At 36.4% G+C, this 23,862-nt stretch overlaps 1 protein-coding gene across 1 annotated transcript in view; it reads right to left on the bottom strand.

The window, feature by feature from the left end:
- Positions 1–23,862, bottom strand: part of grm5b (glutamate receptor, metabotropic 5b) — a 50,644-nt gene that overhangs the window by 18,578 nt on the left and 8,204 nt on the right. The window contains 1 exon segment of the mRNA XM_043258693.1: positions 11,444–11,693. Coding sequence (XP_043114628.1) covers positions 11,444–11,693 — 250 coding nt within the window.

The following is a 23,862-nucleotide window of genomic DNA, read 5'->3' on the forward strand; positions in this document are numbered from 1 at the left end:
GCTTACCATGGTATTGGCATTTACATTATATTTATATGCATTCCTGCAGAAGATGCTTTTACGCGAAGGAACATATCAAGCAATTCATCCCAAAACTGCTAATTCAATTCATTTCGAAGATTCTGACAAAATCGAAAGTCATTAGTGATTAAATGATAAGGCACTATAGAGAATACAACCACGACTAATAGACGGGAAGAGCAACAAATGTTACTAAAACATTTAAAACATACCACCGCAAATATAAATTAGCATCCAGAACCAAAACAACCTGTTTTATGACACAGAGAGAACTAAAGGATTTCTTTCACAAAAAGACAAAATTGTGACACACACACACACACACACACACTCTTATGTAATTTTTGACTGACTTGTAAGTGTCTAGTGAAAGAGCTGAGAGTGTGTGTGTGTGTGTGTGTTTGTGTTATGAAAGGCTCTTTACAACAGACCTCTCACACTTCATACAAGCGGCACACATGTGGGCGTCTGCTCTTCAACATACAGACCTTAAACAGCCTCTGTGTGAGTGGGCGTATTTAAAGAGCTTCCTGTTCGCCACGGTGGGATTAAATATCTTACATTTATTAATAAATGCAGATAAGGATCATCAACCTGTGAACACGATCGACTCGTCTGCCCGTGTGTTTAGATCGAGTCCGTGTTTATTGGGTTGGCGTTTTTTTCCTCTATCTGTTTATATCCATCAGCGCAGTCAGGGAAGGAAATGAATGGGCAGACGGATGTGGTCTGGACTCGTTTACTCGCGAAGGATCATATCTCTATCCTTGCTTTCACGCAGCTGCGCCCCAAAATCTCATCCGCTGCTCCACGAGGAAGACCATTAGCGGAAGACACTCTAACATACTCCACACAAATGAGATCTTGTTCAATATCTTGATTGTTTCTCAAGTAGTGAGATGAGCAAATAAGGATTTCACATAAGTCTCCGGATTTTCAGATAAACCTCTTGAGAAAATGGCCTGACTAATATCACATGTAAGTTAGATTGAGAAGCTGAACAATTAATGGTTAACCAATATATTATAAATAATAAAAACTTAATAATAGAAAAATTATATATATAGCCAAGCCCGATATATCAGCCGATATTTGCGATTTTTATTTATTTGTCTATATATATATATTTATTTATTTATTTATTTATTATATATATATATATATATATATATATATATATATATATATATATATATATATAGACAAATAAATAAATTTTATTTCATTTATTTATTTGTCTATATATATATACAAACAAATAAACAAATAAATAAATAAATAAATATATATATATATATATATATATATATATATATATATATATATATATATATATACAAATAAATAAATAAATAAAAATCGCCAAATATCATTACATATATCGGTCTTGGCTATATATATAATTTTTCTATTATTAAGTTTTTATTATTTGTTAAGTTTATTTATATTATTATATTTTATATTTTAGTTTTTCTGTTGGCCACATATCATGTGTGGATTTTCTAGCATTTAAGAAAAGAGAAACAATTATTGGATTATTGATATGTAAACAATGTTTTGGCCAGTATTTTATCGCAATCAGCCGATATGTTTTTCTATTTAGCTACATCTCATGTGTGGCTTCTCTAGTTTTAGAAAGGAAGCAATTAGTGGTTAACCAATATATAGTCGAGGCCGATATATCGGTATTTTTTATTTATCGGCTTTGCCTGATAAGATTATCTGTACATCTTTTTGTTTGGCCAATGTGTATGAAGTGTGACTATTATGCTTAAAACGCCAGTGCCTGAACACACACTTCTATTCTCTACTTTTATTTAATTTCAGTAATGGTTATGCATGCGTTTTTGCCATCTTTAAAATAAAAAGTGTGATGTTCTATACATCTTTATATCAGCTATCAGTCACTTCATATCATCTGAGCATCACTGTGCTCAGATTTACCAAAAGCAAACTCTCATTAATTTTACTTATTCATTCTATAGCCCTAGACACGACATAAATAGATTTTAATGAATTAATCTTAAGTACAAAAAAAATAAAATAAGAAATGATATTCAATATAGAAATGCGATACGTGTATATATTTGATTTAATATATAATTTTGATGTACATATAGGTAGATGAAGATCAATATATTTAGTTTATAATATGGATTATATAAAGCTTTAATATATGACACATGAGCTGATGAACAACTGCAAATCAATTTGAGCTTTGAGAAGCAAAGAAAGTCATTTGGGTTTGGAACAGAATGATGACAGAACGTTCATTATTGAGGGATGAATTGCTGTAAAGGTGCAGTATGCAGTTTTTACAGTGTCTTTCTCTGCTCTTCTCTGAATATGAGGAGGTAACGGTAAATAAGTCAATGATGTAACACTGTGCAGCTCCCTCTCGCTCTTTCTCAGAAACAAAGGCCTTCGTCTCTCAGTATGCCACCATTAGACATCGATACGGATCCATTCTCCAATCCCTGATCAATACAGTACACCTCTAACGCTGATTAAACCAGTCAGCTCTTCAACAAAACAGTTGTTTAGTAGAAATTTACACTACTGTTTAAAAGTTTGGGGTGAGTATAAGAATTTATTTAAGAGAACAACAATAATCCATTTTTCTGCTCTTTGGAACTTTCTATTCATTAAATACCTGAAAAATATCGGTTTTCAAAAAGAATTCAACATCGCTAATAATCATCATGTTACAATGTAAAAAATGACAGTGATTTTAATAAAAAAAATGGCCTGACTAATATCACATTTAAGTTAGATTCAGAAGACGAACAATTAATTGTTTACCAATATATAGCCAAGGCCGATATATCTGCCGATATTTATCAATTTTTATTTATTTGTGTTGTATATATATATATATATATATATATATATATATATATATATATATATATATATATATATATATATATATATATAATTTATTTTTCTATTATTAAGTTTTTATTATTTGTTTATTAAGTTTATTTATATTATTATATTTTAGTTTTTAGCACCTTCGATATATGTTACTATTTAAAAGCTGCTTGTGATGGGCTCTGGATCGTCTTGACTTCCTCATCATCTCCTGCATTTGGTGGTTATCAGTGTAACATTTTATCAGTAAATGAAATTACGGTATTCAACTGTAAATTTACGTTAAAACCTAAAAGGTCGTTACTGTATTTTTTACGGTAATTCCGGCAACCGCAGCTATTTTTACCGTAAGTTTCACATATTTTTTTACCGTCTAGAATGATTACCGAAGGATCACGTGAGACTGGAGTAATGATGCTGAAAATTCAGATTTGATCCAAAAAACAAGTGAAATTAACAGTTGCTGTTTTTACTGTATTTCTGATTAAATACAGGCGACACTGGTGAGCAGAAGATGACTTTCACGTTAAAAAAAATGTACCAACCCCAAACTTTTGAACGCCAGATTACATGAATATTAAGGATTAATACGGCTAATGTTGCTGCCATGACAACAAGGAAAACACGCCAAGGTTTTACAGCAAACATGTGCTGATCAGCGTGAGGTGACGGAACTCAGAGGACGTTAAAGAAATCACACACACACACACGGGTCACAGGAGGACAGCGTCAGCGAGCGCCAGCGTCTCTCCATCAGATCTGTCTCCGCTCTGACAGTTACGACCTCCAAATGAATTGTGTTATGACCGTAGAGCTCAGATCAGACCAGATCTCCTCTCATCTCCTCTCTGCTCTCCTGTCATGTGTAAAATGCTGTGATGGCAGCAGATGAAGTGGCGTCTTCGGATGGGCTGCTAATTGGGTGCCAAACAAAAGAGAAAGCGAGAGATTAAAGTCAACACGAAACCACTTCCCAATGCCAATGGTTCTTCAACGAATCTCTATGATTTTGAATTCATTTAAAATTAATGACTATCGGCAAGATTTTAGGCTAAAATAAAAAATAGTCCTTGTCGCTACCAGAAATATCAATTAAGGAGGTCCATTTTGAGCTTATGTTGACTTTAACGGACAGAATAAGAGGTTGCCGTAAACAGGGTTTGCGAAGGTGTCTTAAGAGATGAAAAGCAAATAGAGTACGAGAGAGATTTCTAAGAGGTTCTTCCGTCAACGGGCGATCGTCAAGCGTTCAGAGAGAGCTGAAAATAGAGCGCAATTACTACAGCCAGTCAAAACACTGGCCACAGCTGTCCTTCACGCGACACGCACGCTAAAACAACACTAAACGCACAGAGCGGGAGCTCGGGGAAACTCACAGTCAACACAAAACACAGCTTTTGACCAAGGTTTTCTGCAAGCAACCAGCTGGTAACTAGCTATCACTCAAAAAGTGGAAAAAAGCCATTGTCCATTGTCGTCTCAAAACCATATTTTGTTTTTATGTGGGTTCAGATGTGAATGTGAAGCATTGTTTATATGTCTCGTGACAATATAAAATGGTCGGCATTCTCAATACATTATTAATGTTGTATCAGATACTAAGAAAACACTAAGGCCACTTGATTTGGGGCAGAAACCAAACAGTTTTTTTTGGATAACTGTGACCATGGTTTTAAATTTCATTGGGCAAAAAAGGTTTGCTGCTTCACAATTTAGCTTATAATATACAATTTAAATTATATTGGTATAAAGACAAAAAAAGTCACAAGTTGAGACCCCTTGTTTTTGATTTTTGTCTCCCAGTCACTTATAAAACAGATGCAGTAGACTTCTATTTGATATTCTAGCCATATGTTATAAGTGGTTGAAATGTTTATAAAAAGAAAACAACTATAAAAACGTCTCGCATCAGAGGATGGTTAGTGCATGTTGTTTGCTAATTGCAATCAGCGATTTTAGTTTTATGTAAATTAAGTATGCATCATTAGGATAAACAATATGTATAACTGAATTTCAATCTACTCCAGACAGTAAAGATTACAGAGCACAATCCTATGGGCTTTTTTCAGGACTTTTGTGGCATTTTTGTATAAAAAAGAGCAGCATGAACATTCAGCTAAACATCAAATTTTATGTAAGAAGTCGTACAAGTCTGGAATGATAGTAAATGAGAGAATTTCATTTTTTGGCGAACTGTCTCTTTAAATATGCTTTTAGTTTTGTAGCATATTTGGATAACATTCTTACTCGCTGTTCAGCTTTTTATTTTTGGTCTTGAAAAATGTGAGGTTAAGTGTTATGTGTGTGTGTTTTAGGCTGCAGATCAGATTCATGAGGTCAAAACCTCATGCTGTGTCCATCTGCACACAAACACACTGACAGTGAAATCTGACAGGACAGAAAAACAGTCCCATTCACATGAGACTGATGGATACACACACACACACACACACACACACATTGTTAGGTTTGTCAGACAGATTACCAGAGGGTGCTGGCAATCATAGGACAACACACACACACACACACACACACACACACTTAAATCCTGACATTTACACACACACACACACACACAAGTGACCCACAGGGTTTCTCAGACTGAAATGTTCCTGTCACTTTGACTGGCAGGTCAGGAAACTTTTGAGACTGTGGACACTCAAACAATCACTCAACACTTCCGGACATTCACTCTCTGTGTTCCTCCCTTACAGCCTTCAACAAACAACTTAAATACCTTATTAAACAGTAAAACCGTACCCTCTCTCATCTGAAGCATTAAGTCTGATTCATTTAGATGAATCTGCAAATTATTCAATTCAAAAACCGATCTCTTTACACAAACGTCCTCCAAAGAAGCGTAACCATGCATCAGTGTCGACTAAAACTATTAGAAACTTTCTAGAAACTACCTTAATATTATTTAAAATCAGCAAATTAAGAGTTTATTGAGGCAAAAATCAGTTAATGGTTTGTTAATGGTAAAAAAAAAATCCCCTATCCAAATCAAAAACCCAATAAATATAAAAAAATCGATTAAAAAATACAAACAATTATATGATGTAATTGATGGTAAAATAACAGATATATATATATATATATATATATATATATATATATATATATATATATATATATATATATATATTGATTAATAAGTATGTATACATTCCTACTGTATTTCATATTTTATTTAAAATAATAACTATAAAAAATCCTAAATATATATATATATATATATATATATATATATATATATATATATATATATATATATATATATTCATATTTTATTTAAAATAATAACTATTAAAAAATCATAGATAAATTTCAGTCTCAATTAGGAGTTTTATATAATGTAGAATATTCTAGATAATATTTTGTTAAAATATATTTTCGCTATTAGGTCATGTTTTGTAGGAGCTTGAGTAGTAGCTACTGATTTAAACAGCACCAACCAACATAAGACGTGCTTCTCTATATTTCCAGTTTTACTCAAGACTCTGAGCAGCTGTACCTGCGTCTGTGGAAGTTTGTGTTGGTTCATCAGTGAGAATCCTGGAGGCAGAACGAGATATTCATGGTAATTCCAGAGGCCTGACTTTAAACTCTCTCTCAGCCTGTTCACATCCCTCTCTGACTAAATCTGAGGATGGCGGGAGGCAGTGGTGTTGGTACGGGTGACAATTCTGTTGCTATGGCAACAAGCCGTGGAAGGGTATTGGTTCCGTTTTCGTACCGTCTCCAGGTCAGAATGCAGCACGGATGGGGAAACAGAAAAGAATAGTTGTGTCGGCCGTGCGCAACACACACACACACACACACTTGGAGCATCATTAATCAGTTAGCGCTTGGTCTGTGTCTGTGGGGTAAAAGCTGCAAGCGGGACGGGGCTAATGCGTGTCACGCAGGCCTTAGAGATCACTGTCGGGAGAGTTCAGAGAGAGACGGGTCCATTAACAGCGTCTCACATAAAGTTTCATCTCTGTTGACCCTACAGGACGCTCACGGCGGGAATGAGGAGAGGGCAGATGTGCAAGCTGCTCGTGACGGACTTTTGTGCGCTAGATCCTCCAGCGAGAGCGTAAGAGGATCTGGGATATTCCTACTGTCGCGCGTTTGTAATCCCCATCCACCAAACCACACTGGCTGTGCCAAACCTGTGAGGAACGCCCCATGACAAACTCTCAGAAATGAGCAGTTAAACCAATACAAAGTGTGCAATCTCTGAGCCGACAGCAGCACCAAACGGAATAATACAAATGACATTTTTACAGGAAAGAAAAAGTGTCTCTACAACGCTAAGGTGTTCTGAGTTGTTGCTAGGGCGTTACTAAGACACCATAGGTGGTTGTAAGGATGTTGCCAAGGTATTTTGGGTGAGTGTTAGTGCATGGTTGTGTGAATGTGTTACTGTTATGGGCCATTTCTAGGCAATTACTAAATTTCTGGGTGGTTGCTAGGGTGTTGCTAAGGTATCATAGGTGGTTGCTAGGACATTGCTAAGGTATTGTGGGTGGTTGTTAAGGGAAATTCTATGGTTGTTTGAGTCTTTTAACATTCTAGGCAGTTTCTAGACCATTACTAAGGGGTTCTGGGTGTTTTCTAAGAAGTTGCTATGGTGGCTAGAAATTACAAAGTCTTGTGAGTTTGCTAGGGTGTTGCTAAGGTATCATAGGTGGTTGCTAGGACATTGCTAAGGTATTTTGGGTGGTTGTTAAGAGAAACATTGTGGCTGTTTAAGGGTTTTAATGTTCTAGGCAATATTTAGGCCATCACTAAGCAGTTCTGGGTTGTTTCTAAGACGTTTATATTGTTGCTGGACATTACTAAGGTGGTCCAGTTGGTTGCTAGGGCTTTGCTAAGGTTTTCTGGATTGTTGCTAGGATATTAAGTCAGGTCAAATGACATCTGATAGTTGTAATGCTTTATACAATGTAGTCTGATTAAAAGCAGATAGCAGTAAAAAAAGGTGATCTGGATGGTTGCTATGGCATTGTTAAGGTGTTCTGAGTGGTTGCTAGGGCATTACTAAGGTGCTCTGGGTGGTGTCTAGGTGATTCTTTACAAAACCTCTCTCAATTCTCTGTGATGTTTCGATGTCTAGGTGTTAATAAGTTGTTCTGGATGGTTGCTAGGTCTTTACTAAGGTGCTATATCTGCTAGGTGGTATCTATCTAAACCAGTCTCTATGGTGTTCTGGTGTCTAGATCTTCCTATTTCGTCCAATTTAACATTTTCGATGTGAGAAAGTATTTTAACACCCCAAAAATAATGCGGGTATGTATTAGAGTTCATGTGCATTCTTGAGCAGATGTTTTGTTCTGTTGTGTGCGTGTGTGCACTCTAGAAACGACAGACCTTGAGCTCTGAGACGCTTTGATCCACTGTGTTTCATCTCTGGCCTTAGATCAGTAGTCTAGCAGAGGGGAATTTACACACACATGCACACACACTTTTCGTTTTTTAAGTCTGCCTTTAAGTAGATTCAACCCCATTACAAACTAAAAGTGGGGATGCCTACTGAACATGTTAATTTAGTTTATTTAGAGTGATTATAAGTGGTAAATAAAACAACAAGACAATACAAAATGCTTGTATGTCGGATTCCACAGTAGATGATTTATCTGAGATATATATCTAAGATATATATCTAAGATATATAAACAAACATATATATACACATGCAATTCATTGTATGCAATGCTTTTGATCAAATTCCTGTGAGTCATTTGGCGAAAAATCATCCAATTATAAATCAGTTTTTCTTTTCTCTGGCAGATTTGAATGAACACATCTAGCGCAAAACACATCTCCGCTTCCTGCTGTCATTCCCTCACTTTGGCCCACAATCCTCTGCTTTCTTTCTCTCTCATCTGTTAAATATTCCTCTCACACTCTCGGCTCTGCCGGGAGGAAGAGGAGGATGACGAAGATTTGACAGCTCCTCCGCATGGAACACAGACCACAGCGCAAACATCCCATCCTGCCTGAGAGGGAGGCAGACAGGAAACGCATCATAAACACCATCGGGGCTTTTAATGATCATCAAGTTTGCTCTATTTGCTCGTGTTTTTCTGGACTGTCGCTCGTCTGACCCAGGAGCTGGGCCGATGCGTTCGGCTTCTCCAGAGACAAGCTCTAATCTGATTGTCCGGTTTCGCGCAATTTCCGGGAGTCGGGAAGCACCGATTTCTATCAGTCCGCCGGGAAACAAACTCTTGTTTATGAGTTCCCAATAAACACGGAAGAACTAGGATTTGACAAGGTGCAACAATCCGAGAAAGATACTGAGCATAATAAAAGAAGAAGCCATGTTTCTTTCATAGATTTGCTACTCGTGGTTGCTAAGGTCTTCTAGCTGATTGCTAGGCTGTTACTAAGGCAGTCGGTCTGGTTGCTTGGGGTGGTCTTAAGCTGTTCTGTGTGGCTGCTGGAGCATTACTGAGGTTTTCTTGGTGTTTAGTAGAGCGTTGCTAAGGTGTTGATGGTTGGTGTAGTAGATGGTTGCTAATGTGTTAATAAGGCATCACTAAGGTTTTCTTATTGATTGCAAAGGTATTCAGTGTGGTTGCTAGGGCATTAATAAGATGTTTAGGGTTGTTGCTATGCCGTTACTAAGGTGTTGTAAGTGGTTGCTAAGGTCTTCCGTCTGGTTACTAGGGTGTTATTAAGGTGGTTGCTATGGAACAACTATTCTGGCCAGTTGCTAGGGAGTTACAAAAGAGTTCTGGCTGGTTGCTAGGGTTACAGTTAAAGGCATTTTGAGGGCTAGTTAGGGTATTATGGAAACGCGCGTGTAAAAAAAAAAAAAAAAAAAATGGCAATGCAATATGTAAAATGGGGATGTATTTCTGCATTTACAATTTCCATTTTGCATATTACATTTCAGATAGAATTTTAAGCACATATGCTTCCATAGGGTATTAATAATGGTTTGGTTTCTAGGGCATTATGAAATGAGAGCTGCGTATCCTATCAGCAGTGTGGATGGTGAAAACGAATCTATCACTTGGACTTTTAAAGGATAGTAACACAAAAACACACTTATGATGCACAGAGTAAAAAAAAAGAAGAGATTAATCACTTCAATTTCAGTCTGTTCCTCACAGAAAGCACGAGGACAAGTATTAAGGACCACTTCAGTTTCTGTCCACACATGCCGTGCTGTTTTGCGGTCATCCGTCGGCTCTTGTTGTGATTCCACTTCAGACAGAAGGAAGCCCTCCGTTTGACCTGAGACTGAAGCAGTAAATACGGCACTAACGGTGTGCGAGAGAGTCTTACAGAGGCCATCAGAGACATTCAGACTCGACCCGAGGAGACGTGTGTGCAGGTCAACTCTTATAAATAAAGCTCCTTAATGGCATTGGACATAGAACGTTCTTCAAACTAAGAAGAAAGGGTTATTTAAAGAACTGTTTACTGAAATGTTCTTTGGGAAAACCTCCATTTTAAACCTTATTTTCAAGAAATCAAAGACATTTTACCTGCAACGATGAAGATAATGTAATGATGATGATGATGATGATGATAGTGATGGTGGTTATGAAGATGATATTGATGACTTCCTGTTGGTTTTCATCTGGACTAAAGGGCTTATGCTGAAAAAGCGAAAGACATAGGAATACACACACACACACACACACACACACACACACACTCACAGATATTGATTCTTGAATGCATTTAGAGAGAAGTGTTTGTTAAAGGAACTGTTCCTCTTAAAACAGAAACGTAATTATCACTTTATCATTCTGAAAGTGAACCATAAAACATTTTAATTACTTTAATTACATTTAATTAAATAAACGCTAACTGAAATAAAAAAAAACCCTACAAAAAGATTAAACATATTGTATTTCAGCTGTTCCATTTCCAATTCATCATCAAAATGTAACCGTTAAAAAACATTTTAATTATAATCCTTTCCATTCGAACATTTACTCGCTTCAAGAATGAGTATTAAAAATGTGTAGTATATATTAATTAATAATATTAAACAAATATTTAAAAAGGAGCTTCATCTGATCAAGGTCTAGAAAGTATATTTATTAGCAATACTTCTTAGAGAGAGTAATTCATAACTGTTGAAGATGTATTTAGTAGCTAGTAATTAATGACTTTTTAGACTAACTTACTGTTCATTTTCCAAAAACTAAATGGAAAGCCTCTTGGATTATTTATGGATTAGTTCAGAAATACAAAAAATAATATATATATATATATATATATATATATATATATATATATATATATATATATATATATATATATATATATATATATATATATATATATATATATATATATATATATATATATATATATACACACACATACATATATATATATATATATATATATATATATATATATATATAATAAATTCTAGAAAGTATTTTATGTTGTATGGGTTAATATTTGTTTTATTAAGTAACAAACATGTTTTTTTTTTTTTTGTTGTAAATGCACTTGATGTTTTGATGGGGTGGTTTTACGAATTTAACGTTTCTCCACATTTTCCATCATACACTCCTGCACTGACCTGCCGACCAACAGGAACTCTCCAACGAGGTTTTGCCTCCTCATGGCCATCAGGATGTTTCGTACGGTCATGCCCTCGCAGAAACACGCCACCACGCGAGCTTTGGGCAGATACTTGCGCAGTTTGACCAGCAGACGGTCGAAGCTCTGCTCGCCGGCGTTACTCCAGATCTTGTCCGAGTGAGCGATGCAAATGCCTTCCTTCCCCGCCATCTCTTTAAACGCCTCCATCCCACTCTCACCGTAGTTACCTGGGGAGGAAATTACATGATCATTAATTAACTGAAGAAATTAGTCGTGAGTTACAATGTTAAATCGCAAATGTTTGAATCTATACAATACAGAATATGAATTTGACGTAGAAATAATTTTCGCAAATAATTAATCATAGCCAACCCGTAAAAAGGATAATTCCTAAAAAAAGATCATGTTGCATTGTCAGAATATAAATTATTTCGGATTGCTTTCAATGAAGGAAAACGTTTTTCGAGAAGAATGTGCATGAACACTGAATTTTTTTTTTTTTCTAAAAATGAATTTATAAATAAATATATATATATATATATATATATATATATATATATATATATATATATATTTTTTTTTTTTTTTTTTTTCTAACAATTTATTTATGTAAATGCTGAAATACATAAACTCAGTTTGTATTTTCTTGTCAAAATGTACTCCGATAATCTGGAGAAAAAAAGTACAAATAAAGGTTTTGGTGAAAACAGACTAATTTTGTTTTTACATAAGCATAAATAAAGAAAATAAAAAATAAAGCAGGTGTTCACACTGAATTCGATTTGTCAGGTTCACTAGCAATTTGTAAATAAAAAAAAACATTTCAAAGTAAATCCTACACCGTTTTTTTCAGTGTGTAGACCAAATTAAATGTAGAAAAGTATATTTAGCAGTCACTTTTTGACAGCGGGTTTCATCCGTTTGCACAGAACGTTGCGTTAAAGTGTGAAATACAGACATCGTGTCAGACTACAGCTGTATGGATTTATTGAAGTTTGCTGAGACAATATTGACTTTTTCTTCCAGCGTCTCTTTCTCTGATGGAGATCTTGAGGATGGAGAGGTGTAAACCGGGCTCTCGGTCACATTAAATACATAGAGATCCACCCCACACGCTCATAAATACACATATATACGGAGGTGTGAAGGTGTCAGGTGAGTGTGTGACAGGATGGAGCTTCCTCAGAAAGGTTTCATCAGGTTCTGGTTCTGGTTGTGGTGGTTACGTGTAAAGTCTTGTAATTAGTCTCACAGTGAGAGTAGCAGACGTGAACAGATGGCACACACACACACACACACACACACACACACACACACACACGGGCTCCGTTCATAAAGAGAACACCAGCCTTCACTTCCTGTCAAAGATCATTGAACAGAGATCATTTTCAAAGTATCAAACGACTAAACGTTCGATTAAACTAATTATCTCTGTTGAGAGCCTAGAAATACCACAGAGCTCAAAAATAAAATACAAATGGTAATTCACTTTGAGCTGATTTACCATATACAGTTAAAATTTTTATATTTTACGTTAATATTTAACACGGACAGGTCAAATATAATACTGGTGTAAAATAGATCTTCGGGTGAAAGATCTTTGAAAGATAATTTTTAGCATGAAATTAAATCAGATTAAATTAGTATTCAAAAAAGAATATTTGAACTAATAAATTTAAATTTTATAGTCCTTTAACTCAGAAAAAGCAACAATGAAAACTCAAAGGAGAGATAAAATAAATGTCACTTCACAGGGGAAATAAACGTTCAAATTATAAATATATATATATATATATATATATATATATATATATATATATATATATATATATATATATATATATATATATATATATATAAATAATTGTAGCAAAAAAACAATTAATTAATTAAATTAATTTAAAACAAATATGAATTGTTAATAAATGTTAAACCTAAAATTACTTATAATCTTGTAGGATATTATAAAACATTCCTTTTTATAACCATATCAGCTACTTATTTTAATACTTAATGGTGAAAATTGCTATTTAAAAATAAAAAAAAAATCTTCTTTTTAAATATCTACATGTACTTTCATGTAGATATTGTTAAAAAAATGATATTAGCAAAATGGCATCCCTTATCACACAAAATGTTCCAGCGACATTATACATTCGAAAAGTTTGAACTCACATTGAGATCTAGACAGTTTGATTGCATGCTCTGGTATTTTTCTTCGAAATATCAGAAAAGCAGAAGCGTCAAATAAAAGTCATTTGATCTCACTGCTGTCTAAGAGAGACGATAGAGATCTCATTAGCAATTTCCTAAAGGAGCGGATGGCTAAACGCCGTCTAATTCATAAACCACACACACACACACACACACACACACACACACACACACACACACACACACACACACACACACACACTCACACACACACACACACACACACACACACACACACACACACACACACACACACACACACACACACACACACACACAACACACACACACACACACACACACACACACACACACACACACACACACACACACACACACACACACACACACACACACACACACACACACACACACACACACACACACACACACACACACACACACACACTCACACACACACACACACACACACACACACTCACACACACACACACACACACACACACACACACACACACACACACACACACACACACACACACACACACACTCACACACACACACACACACACTCACACACACACACACACACACTCACACACACACTCACAGTGCACACACACTGCTACTCCCACACGGCTGGAATGTGGATAAATATTACAGCAGAAAATCGAACATCTGAACGTCAAACACTGAGCTGCCCTTTATAACCCGAGCAGGAATGAGTCAGATTTCAGAGTGTGTGTGTGTGTGTGTGTGTGTGTATAACCCTCCAGCAGGAATGAGTCAGATTTCAGAGTGTGTGTGTGTGTGTGTGTGTGTGGATGTGGTGTTTTTCTCTGTAATTACAGCAGACACACTGGAGCTGAAGAGAGATGCTATCAGCACTGTCTCTCTCTCTCTGGCTGGACTTTATTGTTACGCTAGTGAAGGAATGTGTAGGTCTTCATTCATTCTTCTGGTTTTAAGGGGACCTTTTACCTACAAATAACACTTCTGCTATCATTTATTGGCTCTCATGTTTGTTCCAGACCCGTATGACTAACCTTTGTCCGTAGAGCACAAAATGAGATGTTTCGAAGAATGTTCAGGCCGCTCTAGTCAATACAAAATAGTCAATCAGGATGATCAAGCTCAATGAAAGGACACCTAAAAAATGTGCAAATATGCATCTGACTAATGTCAGTACAAAACTTTTATTCCTTATTCACTAAAAAAAAAAAAAAAAAAAAAGCTAAAACCTTCCATATTTAAAAATATATCCTTTCACAGACGAAACTTGAGGCTGTAAATGATTTTATTTATTTTTAGTTTAACTAGTCCCGTAATGACTGACTCATACGCTCAACGCTGTTAAAACATCTAGTATGTTGACACAAAACTTATAATATGCTTCTCCGTGACTAATTTTTGCAATTTTTTGTTCTGCGGCTATTCCTGAATGGCACCGATTTTTTATTTACGTTTAGTCGTTTAGCGGACTCTTTCAGAGTTTCTGCCAAGAAACCCCGACTGACATAATAAGCGGACTTCGGGGGGGAGAAAATAAAATGCCGCAGGGGCGTAAAATATGGGCTTTTTAAAATATAAATGTCCTGAAAGCTGCCCCGCTGCTCATGTATAAGAGACAGATGCTGTTATCAGCGAAAGGTCTTTCTCAGCCGTTACATTATGTGAAGTATTTGCACTAAATCAAGTGGAGTATCCAACGGCATCGAATGATAAAAATCCCCCGCCGCGTCGTGCCGTCTGAAAAATGTCCCGTGGTGATATCATCTCAAATCCATCTTTTAAAACGCATTTCCCCCTCAGCTTTACGCTCCCGCTATCATTCCCATGATTTAACCATGTACTACATCAAAATCCTATGAGCGTTTTTTGGTTTGGAATCCAACACCGATGCCTCGACACACACACACACACACACACACACACACACACACACACACACACATGCTTGAGCAGATGGCATATACATGTCTCTCCGCGGGAAACACACAGTATAGTGATGGAGAATCTGTCCTCTCTGGGTTACTGTACATGTGCTACTCTGTGATTATGCTAATGATATTCAAATAAGGAATTGTGCCATGTTACATTATAATCGAATAACCCCTCCTTTGCCTTAAGCCTATTGGCTGACTTGAGTGATGGACAGGTAGAAGGGACTCCATCGGCCAGTCGCGTGTCATTTATCAGCATTTTTCCATATTTTGATATATTTTAAAGAAATCAAAGTGTTCATCTCAAATGATCCAGCTCAGAATGAACAGCAAATCTGACAAAAATTGATTTAAAAAAAAGACCAGATGAAAGATATTCACACACAGATTCAAATATAAAATAAAATACTTTGTATTATATTTTATTATATTATTGTATATATATATATATATATATATATATATATATATATATATATATATATATATATATATATATATATATATATTTAATTTAAAAATCCTTTATAAATGTTTTATTGTCGGTTTATTTATATATTATATATATATATATATATATATATATATATATATATATATATATATATATATAAACTGACAATAAAACATTTATAAAGGATTTTTTAAATCAAATAAATGTTGTTCTTTTGAAGTTTCTATTCTTCAAAGAATCCTGAAAATTAAAATGTATCACCGTTTCCACAACAACATTAGCCAGTATGGCGCATAATATAAAGGTTTCTTCAGCAGAATATCAGCACATTTGAAGGATTTCTGAAGGATCACGTGACACAGAAGACTGTGTGAGTGACGATGCTGAAAATTCGGCTTTGTGCGACAGAAATAAATTACAGTTTAAAACGTATTCAAATAGAAAGGACCGATTTTAAATTGCAATAATATTTCGCAGCATTGCTGATTTTACAGATGGTGAGCAGATGAAACTCCTAACTGCCTCCAAACTTCTTGAACTTGGTGCTAACACGGTCTTCTGCCGCCTGCCTGTCAGTCTCTAAACTCCCGTGTCTGTCATGACAGATGACAGCTGTGGACCTGTAGATGTCCAGCTGTTTCCAGCAGCACAGATGTGTGCGGAGCCCCGCTGACCGCCGCTGATGTTCAGGAGCTTTGGCTCTTTTCTAGTCAAATCAAGTCGCGTTTATTTAAATAGCACTTTATACGACGCAGACAGCTTTAATCGATTAGAAAGCAAACCGATGTCGATTCAATAACAGCGTGAATGTTACAGAGTTCATCGGCCGCCAAACAAAACGTCTAGCCTGCCGCATCCCAAACCTTCGACTATCGACAAAAAAATCTGGCACACATTGCATCCGATTCTGGCCAAGAATCGCCTACTTAGACAGCAAGAGACCACAGCTGACACGGCCGATATTTAATCACCCTAACGTCGTAACAAACCCATCTGACTTAGTTTTTACTTTGAAATGCGTTCAGTTTAACCGAAGTATCGTGGCTGCTTTTAACTTTGAAGTTGGATCAAATTAGTCATTATGATGCATTTCTTATAATCATGTGTAGCATCACAGTATCGCATAAAATATAGTGGCTATGAAACATGAAAAAATATGCATGTGTTGCCGTGACTACTAATTTTTGGAACAACAGGGTAAATATGAAATTTAGGTGAACGATCGCTTAAAATGAAAATAATTAAAACAATATCATTCGTCCGCTGCCATAACCTTTATAAACTCCCGAGGAGGGCGTTAATTAGTTGCTGATTAATTTCCGAAGGCCCCACGTGCAAATAAAGACGAGCTGGAATGCAACCGCAATGCAATTAAAGCAAAAAACGAACAGTGGCAAAAACGTAGACACTAATTGGGATCCTGCGCTGAAAAAGCATTGATGTAGTATTTACAATTTTTCACAAATAATTACAAATAAACAGCAAGCAACATGCAGAACTAAACATGAAACGGCATTTCCTTTTAAAACGTTTTAATAATGGTTGCTTTGTTTTAGTACTATCAAACCATTCAAAGTTTTTCTTTTACATCATAAGTGCGTGTATATTTATTCCGTACATATAAATACAAATGCACGCACGTATATGTTAAAGAGAAATATGTTATGTTTATATATTAAATGTTTTCACGGCTAATATAAATGTGCATGTAAATACTTTCCAGATATATACAGTGTGTGTGTGTGTGTGCGTACACATACACATTTACATATACATTATAAATATGCAGAGAACACACACATATATTATGTAAATGCATACTTTCGGATGAGATTAATCGTTTGACAGAACTACTTTATTTACAACTTTACACAGAGTAAAACGCATCGATATCATGCTTGCGCCTCGTTTATGGTAATTTAACTGTATATGCAAATGAGACGCACGGGAAGACGCCCTTAAAAGGAAAACCTCATAATCCGTTATTGGCTGTTTTTTTTTTGGCTTCGTCTAAGATTGCACGGCGAGACAAAAGGAGCACGGCGCGCATCCGAAGGAGAGACGGCGAAGAAGGCGAAACTAATGAAGTAAGAAAAGTGAGAAATGGGATAAAATCGGGAGACACCCACACACACACACACACACACACACACACACACACACACACTCACTCTCACACACACACACACACACTCACACTCACACACACACACACACACACACACACACACACACACACACACACACTCTTCTTCTTCTCCTGAATTAAAGGGATGATTATTTAACGGCGGTGAAAAAGCCTTTCTTTCATCAGAGCAGAAAAGTGACTCTCTCTCCGCTTTGATTAATTTCCGCTGAATTTCCATACAAAAGTGACCTCGTTCGTTTTATCTGACCACTGAACAGCAGTTAAAAGGCATAAAAGAGAGAGACCGGGCAGATTTCCAGTCCGTTCTGAATGGGTGTAACTCAGGTCAAAGCTGGCGGAGACGGCTGTGTTTTCAATAAAGCCAAGAGATTTGCTCACAGCCTAATAAAAGCGGCGCAGACTCAAATAACAAGCGGCCCGAATGCCTGACAATTTGATCTGAGCATGTTAGTTTGATTTGGTGTGACATTTAGACATCGTGGTTAATTGCCGCGCCGCCGAATACACAGAAGACGCGTCTCTACGTGTGTGTGCGCGCGAACCCAAAGGAGAAGTTCTGGAAAAAGAAACAGACAGCCTGTCATCGTTTAATCACCCTCGTGTTTTTCCACATGTGTGACCTTCTTTCTCTGGTAGAGAAGTTTCACACCTTTCTTTTTCGCGTAATCGAAATGAATGGGGACGGACCATAAAAAAAAACAAAAAAGCACTATAAATTAATACTTGTGACTGCTGCACTGCATTGCAAACCTAAAACTTTTAAACTTCTATATATAGGGCAAGAGAACAGGGTAAAAAAAAAAGTAGTAATATATCGCGCTATCGCCATACTTCTCCAGTCGATTGATTACATATAAAATTGCAAACATGTTTGCGGTGCAGGTTTTCTGAAATGTTGTTTAAATATACTTTATTATATATTATATATACAACAAATGGCTTCGGTTTTTCTGCTAAAGAAATGTAAAAACTTTAAAGAAAATTTAAAAGCATTTTCTTTAACATTTTTACATTTCTATAGCCAAAAAAACCCCTGCTATTTAAAAAAGCTATTTATGGACAAAGAGGGTTTTTTATTTCTCATTTTTATACTGTAAACAGACAGAAAAAACACACACACACACACACACACACACATATATATATATATATATATATATATATATATATATATATATATATATATATATATATATATATATATATATATATATATATATATATATGTGTGTGTGTATATATATATATATATATATATATATATATATATATATATATATAAAATAATTTTTTTTTTCATTCTGAGCTCCAAATTGTTAGAAAAAAACAGTATTTTTGCCTGTAGTGTCTCATTTCCTTGCATGACCCTGAACAGAACCCAGAAACAAGTCTCCTTTTAGCACTTCCGGTTCCACGGTATCATTTCTTTTCTGTGACGCATTCAGACGCCGAGTCTGGCCACCGTCTCTCCAAAGGTTTTGCTTGAAATGATTTTCTGTCCTCTTACGTTCTTGAATAACTAGCCGTCTCCCGTAAAAGCGCCGACGACAAGAGCCGGGGCGCACAGACTCCATCCTGTCCAATACCCAAGATTGTGCTCATCGACATGACATTTCAATCTAATTGAAATAACCTCGAGCGGAGCTTCACAGCAACTCGTCAAAAAGCCCCAAACGCTTTCATTTTGCTTGCATTTCTTTTACGGACAGAGAAATTGCGATGGCCACTCTCTTCCTAAAAATGACATGCTGGGAAATATAACACAACGTAACAACACCGATCCTCTTTTTTTTTGTTTTTAACAAGTTTGTGGTTCTCGGTGTGCGTTATTAACACTATTACATAAAATACTTTAGCCACGTATCATCAAAATACACGTTTCGGTCTTTACGTTTTCAGTTGTAAAGCAACACGCTGATTTAAATGTCGAATTTGGAAGTAGACAAACTAAAAAGACTTTCTTGTCAAATATACTCCAGTAATCTTTGTTTTATGTACAAAAATAATATTCTAAGTATATATTTATACTTTTTTGGGATCAGTAAGATTTTTAATGTTTCTGAAAAAGGCTCTTCTGATCATCACGGCTGCATTCATTTGATCATTTGATTTAATACATTAAAAACGGTAATGCCGTGAAATATTATTACAGTTTAAAATAGCTGTTTTCGCTGTGAATATGCTGTAAAATATTATTTATTTCTTATCAATTTCTATTCTTTCCTTACTTGATTTAGAATGATTTCCTTTAGATGTCCTTTATGCTCAATGAGATGAATTTATTTGATCAAAAAAACAGTAAAAAAATTTTAATCGTAAAATATCATTACAACGTTCAAATTTCTATTCGAATATATTTTAAAATGTAATTCATGCATCATTATTCCAGTCTTCAGCGTCACATAATCCTTCAGAAGTCATCAAATATGCTGAATGTTTCACCGAATATCTATTTTCACTTACGAAAGCATTATGAAGTCAAATTGTTCACAAAAGTCGTGCTTGACAGAGACGTCAGGCTTTTCTTTGAGCAAGTTTTCAGCATTTAAACCCATCTTTTTTTCCAAAAAGCACTTTTCTTTTCCCGAAATCCCCAGAAGCACGCGCAGCCGCCCGCCGCCGTTTAACACCGGCCTCGGGAAGATCAAATGAGAGAAATTACTCATGGCTGAAATTAGAGCTGGCTCGAGAAGGGATGAGTCTGGGGGATCGTGAAGTCACCGGCCGGGCCGGAGAGATCAGAATAGATGTTTGTGTAAATGTCAGAGCGCATCAGCAGCGTCAGGATGACAGCGAACGGCCCGCAGCCGATCGGTGGCGTGAGACGCCATATTCACAAACGCATTTTCCCAATCCCACGAGGCTTTGAGATGATCGGCGATTCCTTTTGGCTTTTTTTATGGGATGAACTGCGACTAAAAGGCTCCGTGGCGTTTGCGTAACGACTCGAAATCAAAAGCGACCCAACTTTCAATCTTAATAAACGTCCCTGTCCATGCCGCGAGCGATTCATCAGCGCACATTATTCCAATTTAAAAAATCGCTTTTATGGAAACGCAATGACTCCCGCCGCCTCTGAAACTAATTTTCCGGTTCTGCTGGCGCGATCGAAGCAAAAAACTTGCATTGCCATGCAGTTGCTAAGGCGTTCTGTTTGGTTGCCAGGGCGTTGCTAATTGTTTGCAGCGTCCGAGGTTTGTGATACACATATATTTTCTACCAAGATGAAATTGTGTGCTGCATCTGATGCGTTGGATGGATATGCTCAGACTACACAGGCGAAAAAAACCCCATGTGCAGAACACCACAGACTGAGGTCTCCAGCTGTCACCTGTCTGTTTATGAAACAGGAAGTGTCTGCTGCATGGAAAACAAAGACGCATTTACATCAGAAAGGCTGTAATACTTGAAAAATTCCACCCCCGCTGGCAGAAACGGAAACAGTGAAAATAACACGGTAACAGATCCATCACCCTCTGCATTTCAATGTCTCCACTGTTACATAAATGGAACTATATAACCTCTGATGTAAAGTATCAGATTCATAAACCTGACAGGCGAAGAATATAATTTCATAGACACATAAAATTTAAACAGGTTTCCTATACTGTCACTGGGCAGATAAATAGCTAGCCCCATAACTCCTACTGTGCCATTGGTCGAGTCAACTGTCCTGTTTTTGGCTGGTAGAGATGTTTATAAATACATACTGAAACCATATATAAATATTGCACCACAGGGTTACACCTTTGGGGGATTATTTTGGGTCATGATTTTTTGCTTCACATTCAACTGATGATTAAAATTTAAATATCTATTTTAAAAAAAAGTTATGCTACGTATATCATAAAGTAAAAAGATATATTTATTTATTTTTTATTTTTTACTTTATATATATAAATATATATATATATATTCTATAACTTTTTAACCCTATTAAAATTTTTGCACTTGAACATAATTTTGATAACAGTGATTTTAAAACATATCAGCATAAATTAACAATAAATAACTATAAAATAATAAATTATATATTATAAAATTATATATATATATATATATATATATATATATATATATATATATATATATATATATATATTAGGTAATTATTAGGTATATACAGTATTAGGTAATTTTTATATATATATATATATATATATATATATATATATATATAATGATTACATTTTCGAATTTTCATTATTGCAATTTAAAAAAATCTGGGATTTTTGGCCTTATGATTAAGTAGAAAGCCAACACTAAACAAACTGAAATCAAAAACTAATTATCTTTCAAACGGCTTCATTTCCATCTTCGTTTGCGAGGTGAAATGTGACCCTCTAAGAGACAGGCTGAATCTGGCATCACAGACACACAAAACAAAATGATCCGATGCATGTAAATGAGACAGGACTGTATGTTCTCGAGTGGCACCGTGTCCTTTGGTGCTTCGGCCAGAGTCTGTTATGCAGCACTGCGTGTGTCGTTGAGAAAAGGTTGTGAGATTGTGTTCCTCGTAAAGGTTCCCGTGGCTTGTTAAGGGCGCGTTCTGTGCCTCGTTAAGCCAGCCGTGTTCCCGCGCTCATCAGCGCTACCGGCTGATGGAAACAGCGCAAACCCAGCTCGCATCAAAACACGCTTTTATTCATGCCTGTCTCTCTCGCTCGCTCCGTCCACCCACGCAGCTCAGAGTTTACAATTCAAATGAAAAGGACCGAGAGTGAAAGAAGGTAGAGAGGTTGCCATGGAGAATATGCCGGTTTGTCATTAATAATCATTCAAAATATTCTCATTCACCCTGAAGTCTGAGAAACAAAGAGCTGCGTCGCTCCTCCAGGACCTGCGATATCCAGCGCATAAGCAAGTGCTTGCAGGTGCGTCGTAGTGTGTGTGTGTGTGTGTGTGTGTGTGTGTGTGTGTGTGAATGCGGGCTGGCAGGTGAAGCGATCAAAAGAAAAGAAGCAGATCGAGACGAGACGAGAGAGCGGCCCGGTGTCGCGCCGAAAGCCTCGCGGTAGCGCTCGCTCTTCAGAAGCAGAACATCTCGACGTGACGGCTTTGCTAACCTCACTTCAGATGATTACGTAACGCCTCGCTTACCTTCAGATGTGACTTGCTCCCCAACGGATGCTCTGCAGTGAATGGGCGCCGTCGGGATGAGAGTCCAAACAGCTGATGAAAGCATCACAATAATCCGCAGCGCCGTCGGTAAACACCCGGAGAAGACAAAAGTGCGTGTTTGTAAGAAACAAATCCATCATTGAGGTGTTTCAACGTTAAACCGAGCCCATAATAACGCTCGCTCTAGTGAAAAAGCCCATCTCCAAAACCACCAAGCATATTTGTTGAGAGCTGTTATGGCGTGTAGACGGTGCAGATTTCTCTCCTGATTCAGACGAGACGAATCAATAGTTAAAAGTGAGGGATTTGTTTTACGAACACGGCTCTCGGCTTCGCGAGATGTTAACTGATGGACTGCAGTGTCCTGGTCTGAATCGGGAGAGAAATCTGCAAGCCCAGACTCCAAAACGGCTCTAAACAAATATGTGGCTGGATTTTGATGTGAGAGACAACAGGAGATATTACCGTGGACGCCATTCAAGTTTAAACGTCTTGATGATGGGTTTATTTCTGACAAACACACAGCTTTTCGCTTCTCGCGACGGACCGGA

This window comes from Puntigrus tetrazona, chromosome 15 (assembly GCF_018831695.1).
Source record: "Puntigrus tetrazona isolate hp1 chromosome 15, ASM1883169v1, whole genome shotgun sequence".
NCBI lineage: Eukaryota > Metazoa > Chordata > Actinopteri > Cypriniformes > Cyprinidae > Puntigrus > Puntigrus tetrazona.